The sequence below is a fragment of the Atta colombica genome, unplaced genomic scaffold (genome assembly GCF_001594045.1).
Source record: "Atta colombica isolate Treedump-2 unplaced genomic scaffold, Acol1.0 scaffold142, whole genome shotgun sequence".
NCBI lineage: Eukaryota > Metazoa > Arthropoda > Insecta > Hymenoptera > Formicidae > Atta > Atta colombica.
The window spans coordinates 1,228,153-1,239,555 of NW_017259231.1; the positions used below are offsets into that span (position 1 = coordinate 1,228,153).

Below are 11,403 nucleotides of genomic sequence, written 5' to 3' on the forward strand. Positions count from 1 at the left end.
ATTTATTGTTATTAGTATTTGTAATTACTATTAAGTGAATTAAATGCAATACACAAGAGTACTGTATGTATCTTGTAATTTTATCGCTTTAAAACTAGTTTAATTTTAAGGAAGCATATATTTGTACATACTTAAAACAATAATTGGTAACTGATGATATGATTTTATTATCTCGCAATATTACTATTTCACAGACGTTTATATTATATTATACAAAAAATTTTGCACAAGTTATCATATTGACCAAACCTGAAATACTTAATTGTAACAATAAGAGGCGATTGCAATTAAATCAATTTTTTAATATATTACAAGTTTAGCGGAAACTTGATTTGGAGAGTGTGTTTTGTACATTCATACCGGCGCTTGACGTACAATAACGCTATTAAATAAAAAACGTAATAATATATAAACGAGTATAAAAATATTGATGCATTAGATAACGCTTCGAATGACAATTTGAATTCGTTCACATTTACAATTGCAGAATACGAAAGAGTAGAAAAACGAAACTAGTCTTACGTACAAAGTACTCGTTTTTCAGTTCCTAGGATATAAGAGAGTATTCCGATTAATATCCAATTGTTAAAACGTGACTGCTACTGATAAGAACCAATGCGTTTTGTAAAACTTAATGACATGCCCTGTCTGCGAGATATCCTGTGTATATATACATATGTGACGTCAGAATTTTTTTTGTCTATCTCTTTACGTATGAAAATGATGTAGCGCCTATGAAAACTGAATAAAAGTTTATAGACATATATCAAAATGGTCATCTTAATTCCTTGAGAAGTGAATAATTCGTCATTTTAAAAGCTCACTCTATATTTTTCATAGTTTACATTGTTTTATATTCTGGATATATTTTTGGCACATAATAAATTAAACGTTAATTAATGAAAATACATGTGGAACTTAATTGGATAGAATTACAAGTGCACTATTGAGAATCTTATGTAGGTTTTGCTTGAGGTAGATGACTACAGATGCAAATGGACACAAAATATATATACTCTGTATTAAAAATAGTTCTTAGATTAATAAATAAATACATATCTTGTTACAACGTATTGACATCTACAATCATTAATGTAAAGAAGATATAAACAATTTTTTAATATTATACATTTAGCGTTACTTTCGAAAAAGCGGAACTCGTGTAATATCTCCATTACTATTATTGATAGAAGATTCAAAATATATTAATTGAAATATCACATCTACCATATAAATTGTCTGTAGAAAAATAATACAGTTAATTGTTGCAATAAATTAGTAAAGCTTTATTATTTATATTTGCCGCCACTATTCTGGAACCTCCCTCTTTAAATTAAAATTCTGTTTTTCTCACCATATGTCCATACAATGTTACAGAGTAAGAAAACAAATGAAAAACGCAAGGATATTTTTACTTAATATATATCATCAGGTGCAAAATCAATTGTGTAGTGGGATTATAGATAAAAAAAGAATAAAAATTGAGGAAAAGATTCCATTATAAAGAAATATAGCTCAAGAAATATAGTTTCAGTAGAATTCTATTTTCTGTTTCTAAAAAATGCAGCAACATAAAAACTGTAGTATAAATAAATTTAATACTAAATTACTTTTTGTACAAACGCTTAATTCATAATATCACGAAAGATTTTTTAGTTTTTTTTTTTCAATGAAGTTTTAACATTTGATTGTGAACTTATCCCTGCGATATTTTTAATATTGTCCTTATTCACATCATTTGTCTTCTTGCTATTGTTACCTGATTGCAAACCTAGTCTTGCTTTTTTTGTAACAGTTGGACATTCGTCGAGTGTAGAATTAAGTATAGAGTTTTCCTGGCTTGTTTCAATGATTTCAATTTCTGCCTCTGAAGTCGATGAATTATTTTGACCTGCAGTTTCCTGTTTTATGTTTTTTTGCTAAAGAATAAGAAATCGATTATATATGTAGGATGAACGAAGATGTTGTTTAAAATAATATAAACTTTCTCGATAACAAAATATACAATCATCCTACATATATAAAACCAATTTTACATGCAAAAATTTACATGCAAAAACTAGGAAGGATCAATAATGGCGGATAATGAATTAAAAATTATGCTTTAATTTAAAAAAAATCTTATAATGAAAATATCTATTCATTATATTATGATATAGCATTATGAGATTTGGATATCATTTCTATTTTTCAAAATGCATTATAAACTAGAACACAATTATTTGTATTACAAAGTAAAATAAAATTTGCGTTAAGAGCAGCACTAATTTCCATTACAACAGATTTCAGGATTAATTTAATTACCTGGTTATAAATATTTACCGTTTGCATCGTAATAAAAGAATTGGAGCAACTTTGATTGTTAGAGCTGGAAATATAGTTTTGATCAGATGTAAGCAGTTTTTCTAGTTCATTAACTCGATGTTGTAGGGCTAGATTTTCACTTTCACATAATGCAAAACGCAAATCTCTGAAAACAGAAATAATATAGTAGAAAGATCATAACATTATATTATATTATTATTATATTATTATAAATATATTTTTTTAAATATTTTTAATTTACATTATAAATAATATAAAGTAAAGATCACAACACTATCAGATTTAATTATTTTAGTATTAAAAATATAAGAATAGAAAGAAAAATATAAATATAATTTTAGATTACTTGTCTAAGGACTGCTGATGCCTTGTAAGTTGACTTTCAAGATTAGCTATTTTTTTCGTTTTCTTTAACATTATCCTGAAATTACAAGCGAATTGTGTAAGATATTAAAATTAATGTGTATGAAGACTAAGATATATGAAAACATACTTTTTCATCGTAAAAATATAATTAATCAAAGTATTATGATCAGTTGTTTTTCCAATCATTCCCTGTACATCCTCAAGTGTACTCGTTGACAGTGTTTTATACATGCTACAAACAGGTACAATAATAAAGATCAGTTCATCAATATGCTGCCAATAATTAAATTAGGCAAGATGATTGACATAGACAAACATACTTTTGGAATTGTTCCACTTCTCTTTCTTTCTGAGATAGCTTCCTTTTGAGAATATCACATTCTTGATAGTTCTGCTGAAAAGAATTTATTTTTTCTTTTAAAGCATAGATGGTCGAGTTTTTCTGCCTCATTTCGCTTTCCACTTTTCGCACTTCCTGTCTAAGGCCAGCATTCTGTTTCTCCAGAACTATATTTTTCGAAGTGTAATACTTGATATTCTTTTCATTCAGTAAAATTTGAAACTGCAGACTGTCTATCCTCCCTTGCAGAGTTGAATTATCCACATTATCTGCTATGCTCTCGGTATTTGAAACTGTAAAATGAGCCTTATGGATTTTCTCTACTGTCACTCTATTACGACATTGCGGACAGGTCTTTGACCTATGGAACAAATACATATAAAATTAGTTAATATCTAATCGAGTTTCTTTTACAAAATGATTTTGAAATCTCAAAATAAAGAACTTCTTTTATGTCCATTATTTTGCAGCCTACTTTTACATTTAAAATGAAACGAGATTTTCGTTTCATTGCTAAGAAGAGGAAGACGAAAAGCACGATCGAAACTAATGTTATTACGATACGTATCCCTCGCATGGAAACATAACCAATAAATCATGTTTACCTTTCAAGCCACTGTAACAGGCAACGGTGATGAAATACATGTCCGCAATGAGTGAAAAAGATGTCATCGGATGATGAGACAAATTGGTCTTGACAGATTACGCAAAGGATTTTCATTCTAATGAAAGTGAAAGCACAGCGACAGTGACAGCAACTTATTCGTCTCCAATGGAATCCAGCGTGCTCGTAGCGCTCGTACTTCGTACTGCTCGCGCATGATCTGATCGTGAAAGTAGAACAGCTGGTGGACTTCAGTTTGCTTCAGCTTCGGGCCTCGGGTCTTGTTGCTACAGTGCTTGCAATCCATCATAATTTAATTGTAAATTTGCGAAATTTTTCGCCTCGAAATCACAGAATGCGAATATCCCTCGATAGAAATTTTAGTCGGTGTTGAATATATATTAAAATGTAATGCATTGCAGCAAGATTTCTGATCGCATTTGCGATAGTAAACATGCGTAAAATAAAAAAGAATAAAACATAAATAATAAATAAATAAATAATTATAATACGGGTTCTCTCTTTCTCTTATATTCAAATTAAACGCAATGTACAAGTCACAATTTGTCGGTTTGGATGATAAGCCATGTGATACGAAATGCTTATTGTGTGATTGCATATTTATTCTTCCGACGAATGAGACAGACCTTCTTACACACTTGTTTAAAGTGCACCGCCTCGTTATAGCTGATGTTTGGAAAATAGCTAATTTAAGAAGGTAGGATAATATCATTTTATATCTTGTTGCCTTCATTATGTTTGTATTCTTTGTAATGAAGTATAATAATATTGATAATTTCAGTTATGTACATTACTGGAGCACAAAGTTTAAAGAAGCATCATTGACGACCTATTGTAGTACACTGTTAATGGATTGCACACCGGATGGGCAACCAAGTAAAAATGAGCATTACTTTCTGCTTTCTGACTGTCTGTCGGAGGACAAGACTTTGAGAGATGAGATACATCGAGCTAAACTAGTATGTATATCAATGTAAAATCAATAAAGTTATATGTAATTTATAATAATCTTTATAATAATCGATTCTTATGATAATTTTATGTAATAATGTAATTTTTCTTATAATCGTTTGTAATTGTATTTATAATTATTATGTTAAGGAATGGACATTGGCGCAACAAGAAGCTGAGCGTGCAGATATCACTTTTAAGCGCGGTTGTATATTTTGCCGTACTGAAATCTGTGGATCACGTGCTGTGTACATAAAACATTTGTATCAGAAGCACAATCTTTATCTTGGCAAGCCAGAAAACTTAGTATTCGTGGATGAGCTTCTAGACAAAATTCAAAACAATATTGAAAGGTATTACATTAAAAAACTGATATACATATATGTCTGAATTTTACATTCTACTTAGTATTCTATATGTATTCAGTATAACGCGAGATACATGTAATAAGAATTTTTGTACGAAATTATATAATTATCTCTATCGATCGTTTCAGTTTAATATGCATTTATTGTGAGGGAACATTTAAGGATCGTATGGTACTGAAAGAACATATGCGAAAAAAATTTCACAAAAGTATAAATCCTCATAATAAAGCGTATGATAAATTTTATATAAACAATTATTTAGAGCCAGAAAAGACTTGGGAACGAAAACAGGTAATGTGCGATTTGAGATAAGAAATATTTAATTTATTAATATAATTTTCAGAATATAATTCAGAAATATAATTTTTTATTTCTACAGGCTAATTTAAAAACAAAATCTGACATAGGAGGTGGCAGTGAAAACGAGGATGAAGAAAGTTCGTGGTCTGATTGGAATGATGAATCTATCACAATCACGTGTCTATTTTGTAATTATAGCAACAATGAATTTACTTGTATTCTGAGGCATATGAAAGAGGCTCATAGTTTTGATTTTGAAGAAACTGTCAAAGATCTGACCTTTTACCAGAAAGTAAAGAATTGTCGTGCAATTATTAATTTTGTATTTTTAACAATATGTATTTCCCCTTTTCTATAACATATTGTCAAATTATAGGTAAAAGTAGTCAATTACATAAAAAGACAAATTCAATTACAACGATGTATCTTCTGCGAAACAAAATCGGACAATGTCTTGGAACACATGAAGAATCAACAACATTGTAAAATTGCCACACAAAAAGTTTGGGATCAACCAGAGTAAATATAATTGTAATTATATGTATATAATTTACATAAAAAAATAAGAAATTACGTTAAGTGTTTTATTATTTATTCCAGATATTATTTTCCTATGTCTGAAAATGATTCATTTTTGTACAATCTTGATGCAACTAGTAACAGCGATGAAGAAAGTGATGTTGAAAATCTTACTGAAGCAATGTAAGTAATATTGAAAAGAAAGATATATCAATTAAATTACAAATAATGCATTAACAATTTTCAGGTGTAATTTATAAATGATTTTCTGTGAATAGAAGCTAAATTTATCCAAACTGATTTTATTCGAAATTCTATCAATAAATTTTTTGTTGACTCATTTTGTGAAATATAAATATTACATCCTTATATATTATATAAGATCTTGTACATTTGTGGTTATTATCTAATAAATTTACCTATATTGCTTTTTATATATACATTTTCTTACTTATATCAAAGATGACATAATGCTATAACTACAATATATTTTACAAAATATGTTTATCAGATTGTAATAACATATACTTATTAACATTTTTTAAATGTATTAAAAATATCAAGATACATCTTTTACATTATTTTTTTACTCTAGAGAAAAGTCTCTTACCACGTACTTTAGAAACTTTGCTAGTTCCCGGACCTTCATCTGTTAAACATTTCTCGTGTAAAGCTTTATGTAATAATTCAGCATCATTTTTATTTCCAAGTATTTCTTTTAGTTCTTCCTATTTATAGAAAAATTGTTAATTTTTAATATTTTTACTTACAAATTGTAAGAAAAAAATATTATGAAGAATTTAAGTTTCTTAATTGTGTTTTTTTTACGTACTTGTGATAGCTTCATAAGATGATCTAATGATTTCCCTTTATTTAATAGAACACGCAAATTTTTTGAATGTACACCTGGTAATTTACCTATAAAATCTTGAATATGAGGATTATATTTTTCTACCAATATTTGCTTATTTTCTGTATCTTCATCTGCTCCGATTTTAGCAGCTACATTTGAATCGGGCTGATCTCGTCCTTGCTACAAACATATAATTTTAGTATCTGTAATATAATTATTTATATGACATATATAAAATCATTTTACTTTCTCTCTCTCTCTCTCTCTCTCTCTCTCTCTCTCTCTCTCTCTCTGTATATATAATATATACATATATGTATGTATGTATATTACCTTTAATTCTTCAAACAATTGCGCTGTAGCATGTGGACTAGGAGACCATACAATTTTTAATTTAGGAAAATGAAGAGTTAATAATTGCAGTTTTGCCATTATGTCATTACTTTTAAGATCTTTACTAACATAATAATTTCCCTAAAACAATAGATACATAATATATAACAATATGTATACATATTCTTTATAATTATACGAAGAAAAATTGTGTGTGCGCGCGCGCACACACACACGCACGCACACGCACGCACACACGCACGCACGCGCATACACACACACACACACACACACACACATTTTTACGTTAGTTTTATAAAATTAGATACCTGAAAACAGAATGGTTTATTTTGATCAAATTCTATGAGAAGCATGGGTTTAGCATAATGCCTTGTCATAGAAACTGCTTGATTATACAATCTCCCGGAAAGTAAAGAACCAATTAAATCAGATATACTTTTCCTCTCAATACATATTTCTGGTGTTAAAATATAATCACCGACCTGTAACATTATAAACCATGTAGAAACAATATTTTATATCAAAATACACTTATATATATATATTTCACTTACCACTAATGTCACTGGTTCGATTTTTATACCGCGCATATAGAGAATGGCTGGTAACTCACTTCTAAATTCTCTCATATCGACAATAACTTTTGGAATTATTTTGGCTTTAGATTGCTTCCCTCCTTTACGCGTATCTTCCTGATTTGCATCATCTGATTGAATTGCAAAAGCTAAACAATCGTCTGATTTTCCATCTTGATCTTCTGGTACAACCATGGTCTACAAAATAATAAAAATTATTAATTATATAGCAATACTTTCAATAGCATATTATTCAATAGCATAGTTTTTTTGTGATGATTGGAATATTCACAATTTTCGTAGTAATCAAAGACTCAAATGCTTCTTTTTCTCGTCGTAAAGAAGTAAGATATTCTTGTTCCTCAATCGATCCACCATAAATTAAAAAATACACTTTTAAATCTAATGACGGATTATTATTTTGATATATCTCTAATTGCCTCACAATACCGATATCGTTTGCATACAAAATAATATTGTTTGGGATATGCTCGGTTAACATTCGTTGTAAGGCCATTGGATCTCCTCCTTTTTTTATGGCTTGTATGAAAACGAGAGGTGCAGATGCTGCATAATGTTCTCTAGTCAAATTCAATTCTGCAAGCTTTAAAATCAGACAACAAAATTAATAAAAAAGCGTTTGCTTTAATAGATAAATATTTCCTAAATGTTATAATATGTAACTTACTTGCGAACATTCTTCAAACAATGTCTGATGTTTTATATCTTCTGTAGAAGTACTGGCTTGAGTTCCTTCTACGCATTTTTGTGACAAAGTGAGCACATAAGTATCTTGAGTGTCTTCCGTTTCTTCATCTGTGTTACTTTCAGATGTTGATGGCTGATCTTTCGTTTTCTTTCTACTATCGTCACTTGTCTTTTGTTCTTTATTATGTGATAATTTTTTCAGAGCTTCATAAAATAAGTATTCATTTGCACCCATAGTTAAGTAATTCTTTAATTGGCGACATATATGATTATCGTGTACCAAGATAAGAACTTTATTAATATTTTCATAATCTTTTTTCTTATGTTTCTGTTCTTGAATCTCAAACAAGACTTCTGATAAAGCTTCCCATTTTGGATTTGGTTCTGGTTTCAGTTCATTTTTTTCTGTATAAACTCTGCTTCTGGCATACTTAAACAGATTCTCGAATTCATTCAACATTATCCAACCACCGGCTTTCATAGCATATTCCATAGTCCGTAAACGATTTAGCATGGCATAAAATGAAACAGAATCTTCATACGTTAAAGATATAATAAGGGAACGTAATGTTTTTAAATCAGAAAACAATTGTTTGGTCGTTGTACTGAGCTGATGCCAAATTGGATCTATTTGCAAATGTAACTGCTTGTGAAATTTCTTTGCTACTGCATTTTCCACAGTCAATTCGTCTAAATCTAAATATTTATTGAGCCTCTTTAATTCTTTTACGACATAATTCATAACATCAAGCAAAGTACTTTGAATGCTCTGCATCTTTGGTGTGATATGCACATGTAATTCTATAACATCGGGTTCATTCTTAGATAAGCAATTATTAATAGTTACATGGAAACGCGGCCATAAATATAATTTTTTAACGAACAAAGTTTTCATAACTCGTTCTACTTTCGAAAATCCAACTGTAAAAGCTAATGACGAACTTGTGAACGCCTTGATAAATCCAGTCTTATTATTTTGTCTATATAAACGCAATGCAAATGCTTCTTGATAAGCATTTAATATATTGTGAGCTCTATAGACGAGAATGCCAGTGACCAAGTGCAGTGGAACTCTATTTTTTAACAAATCTACTACTAAAATACGACCTGATATAAACAGCACTCCACCTTCCAAATACATTATTTCCCTGTTTGACAAATGGTTATATTAAGTGCATATGTAAAATAGGAATATTTTTGAAATTATACCTTTCGTTAGAAGAACATTCTGCATTGACTACAAGTGGTAATCTACTCGTTCCATAACTTTTAAGCAGATCAATAAAGTAACGCTCATCATAATCAGTGGTTCCCAAGACTATTACTAGATTTCCTGGATCCAAATAAGCTTTTATCACATTTGCAAAAACAGTTTCTATACCAAGACCCCTGTGAACATTTTTCAATAAATAATAAAATTACATTCTTACATAAGATCTGATACAGCAAAGATACAATATACTTACTTAGCAGTAATAACTAATCCATCCTCCTGAATGATGTCAAGAAACATTTGGTTTTCATATTCCAACATGACTATCAAGAGATAATTTTCAATTCAATTTCTAAATTTCTTAATTGCTCCAGCAATTATTTCAAAACAATAATTCAAATAAGAGATCCAAATTGGCAAAAAATAAGATATCTCTGATCTAAAATAAATACAGTACGATGTTCATAATATAAGTATAAATGACAGTAAGACAAATAGAATTATATAGTAATTTGACATACTCTATCACGAGTTTTGTAAGTATTTCCTGATGTCTCGTCGTAAGATGAAGTATCGTCTTCAACTATTACTTCAGATACCAACAAAGTATATTTACTAATTTCGTGCGATGGATGGCCATAAACACCAATACTTACAGGCCGTTTAAAGCTGAGAAAATGTAACATTATATAATAAATAAAATAAATTTAAGACTGTGAAGTTATAGTGAGTACCTCTTAGGTATGAAAATAGTATCTTCCCCACAAGTTGCGGATTGCAGACAATAATAATCCGGTTCATACGTCGGTTTGCTTATAATCTGCGACGCATATAAATCTGCATCTCCTGTTCTAAAAAAAGATATAAAACGTACAATACATCGTGCAAAGAAAAATTTCTTAACAAAGAAAATAAGATTCTATTAATAGAATAAGATTATTGGTCAGTAATCGCAGCATTATTTAATTTCTATTAACAATGTTACTCACATCGATGTCAACCGTATCTTAATATTACCATCGTACGTCAAACTGTAATATTTGTAAGAGCCACTGGGTACATCATCACTAACATAGTGCAACAATTCCTCGTTCAGTGCCGATACATAAGCTATCTAAAAGTTTTAACCAAATAGTTTATTACGTAGAAATTTCAGAGTCTCTCAGAGAATTTTAGCACATGTAAACCTGACTATACCAATGCTGCAATAAGAAATGTCTTCATAGTATGGCACGTAACAATGTTATCGAAATGTTAGACGTTGATATTCTCGTAGTGAGTCACATAAATACCGAAACGACTGTTTAACATGACAGAATCGAGCTGTCGTGATTCCGTTTACATACACATTACGTAAAGTACGCGAGATGCGAGATTAGGTGTACTTTGCATTCATACTATTCTGCCGGGATTCGCGAAAACGAGTGACGAGAGTATCAGCTGACTGTATACAAAAATGGCGCTAAGTTGCACAACAGAGATCGCTGTTCGCCGGGCGCCATTCGAATACCTTACTATTGCATAAAAAATATTCACGGTTTATTCAATTATTTGTATTTTACATGATTCTGACAAACGATCATACATTTCGCATTTTGTGACATCTTTGGCACAATCTTATATTATTTGTATGATTTATTTTGAACGTAATTAGTAATTATTCGTGTGGAGTATTTTTGATATTTCAACATTATGTCTCAATTTTCATTGTTCTTTTTAATAATTATTCTTAAAGGTTGATAAAAGATTCTATATACTTTATTTATATATAAAGTTTCTTTATATATAATTATATATTCTTTATATAAAGATTCTTTATATATAAAGATACATGCATAATTTCTTAGCGTGAAACAATTTGCTCTAAATACAGCTTTGGTTAAAAGTACTAAATATCTTGTGTTAA

The 11,403-nt window shown here is 29.5% G+C and overlaps 3 protein-coding genes across 3 annotated transcripts; 1 reads left to right on the plus strand and 2 right to left on the minus strand.

The window, feature by feature from the left end:
• Positions 1–1,530: 1,530 nt before the first annotated feature.
• LOC108684996 (E3 ubiquitin-protein ligase TRAIP-like) lies at positions 1,531–3,806 on the minus strand. Its single transcript, XM_018189580.1, has 7 exons — positions 3,637–3,806; positions 3,012–3,392; positions 2,819–2,923; positions 2,672–2,746; positions 2,323–2,470; positions 1,683–1,919; positions 1,531–1,554 (listed from the first exon to the last, which is right to left on the minus strand). Exons 1-7 carry the CDS (start codon positions 3,750–3,752, stop codon positions 1,531–1,533), a joined length of 1,086 nt encoding a protein of 361 aa, XP_018045069.1. The 5' UTR covers positions 3,753–3,806.
• Positions 3,807–3,904: 98 nt separating this feature from the next.
• Positions 3,905–6,228, plus strand: LOC108685020 (zinc finger protein 277). Its single transcript, XM_018189628.1, has 8 exons — positions 3,905–4,353; positions 4,438–4,615; positions 4,758–4,960; positions 5,104–5,266; positions 5,355–5,567; positions 5,652–5,794; positions 5,876–5,977; positions 6,042–6,228. Exons 1-8 carry the CDS (start codon positions 4,184–4,186, stop codon positions 6,052–6,054), a joined length of 1,185 nt encoding a protein of 394 aa, XP_018045117.1. The 5' UTR covers positions 3,905–4,183; the 3' UTR covers positions 6,055–6,228.
• A 144-nt stretch (positions 6,229–6,372) lies between these two features.
• LOC108685004 (DNA repair endonuclease XPF) lies at positions 6,373–10,916 on the minus strand. The gene is made up of 13 exons (XM_018189596.1): positions 10,695–10,916; positions 10,487–10,611; positions 10,232–10,348; positions 10,015–10,166; positions 9,751–9,820; positions 9,494–9,673; positions 8,265–9,432; positions 7,869–8,180; positions 7,556–7,774; positions 7,310–7,483; positions 6,981–7,121; positions 6,627–6,827; positions 6,373–6,522 (listed from the first exon to the last, which is right to left on the minus strand). The coding sequence occupies exons 1-13, from the start codon at positions 10,719–10,721 to the stop codon at positions 6,373–6,375; spliced, it is 3,036 nt and encodes a 1,011-aa protein (XP_018045085.1). The 5' UTR covers positions 10,722–10,916.
• Positions 10,917–11,403: the final 487 nt, after the last annotated feature.

Bases quoted from the DNA above. Each gene is read 5' to 3' on its own strand.
- LOC108685020 (XM_018189628.1), top strand. From the start codon at position 4,184: ATGTACAAGTCACAATTTGTCGGTTTGGATGATAAGCCATGTGATACG. The intron at 4,616-4,757 runs GTATGTATATCA...TATTATGTTAAG, and splicing joins AGATACATCGAGCTAAACTA to GAATGGACATTGGCGCAACA. The intron at 5,795-5,875 runs GTAAATATAATT...TATTTATTCCAG, and splicing joins AAAGTTTGGGATCAACCAGA to ATATTATTTTCCTATGTCTG.
- LOC108684996 (XM_018189580.1), bottom strand. From the start codon at position 3,752: ATGAAAATCCTTTGCGTAATCTGTCAAGACCAATTTGTCTCATCATCC. The intron at 3,393-3,636 runs GTAAACATGATT...TTTGTTCCATAG, and splicing joins CTGTTACAGTGGCTTGAAAG to GTCAAAGACCTGTCCGCAAT. The intron at 1,920-2,322 runs GTAAATATTTAT...CTTATTCTTTAG, and splicing joins CTTTTATTACGATGCAAACG to CAAAAAAACATAAAACAGGA.
- LOC108685004 (XM_018189596.1), bottom strand. From the start codon at position 10,721: ATGAAGACATTTCTTATTGCAGCATTG. The intron at 7,775-7,868 runs GTGAATATTCCA...ATTATTTTGTAG, and splicing joins CTTTGATTACTACGAAAATT to ACCATGGTTGTACCAGAAGA. The intron at 7,122-7,309 runs GTATCTAATTTT...CTATTGTTTTAG, and splicing joins ATAAACCATTCTGTTTTCAG to GGAAATTATTATGTTAGTAA.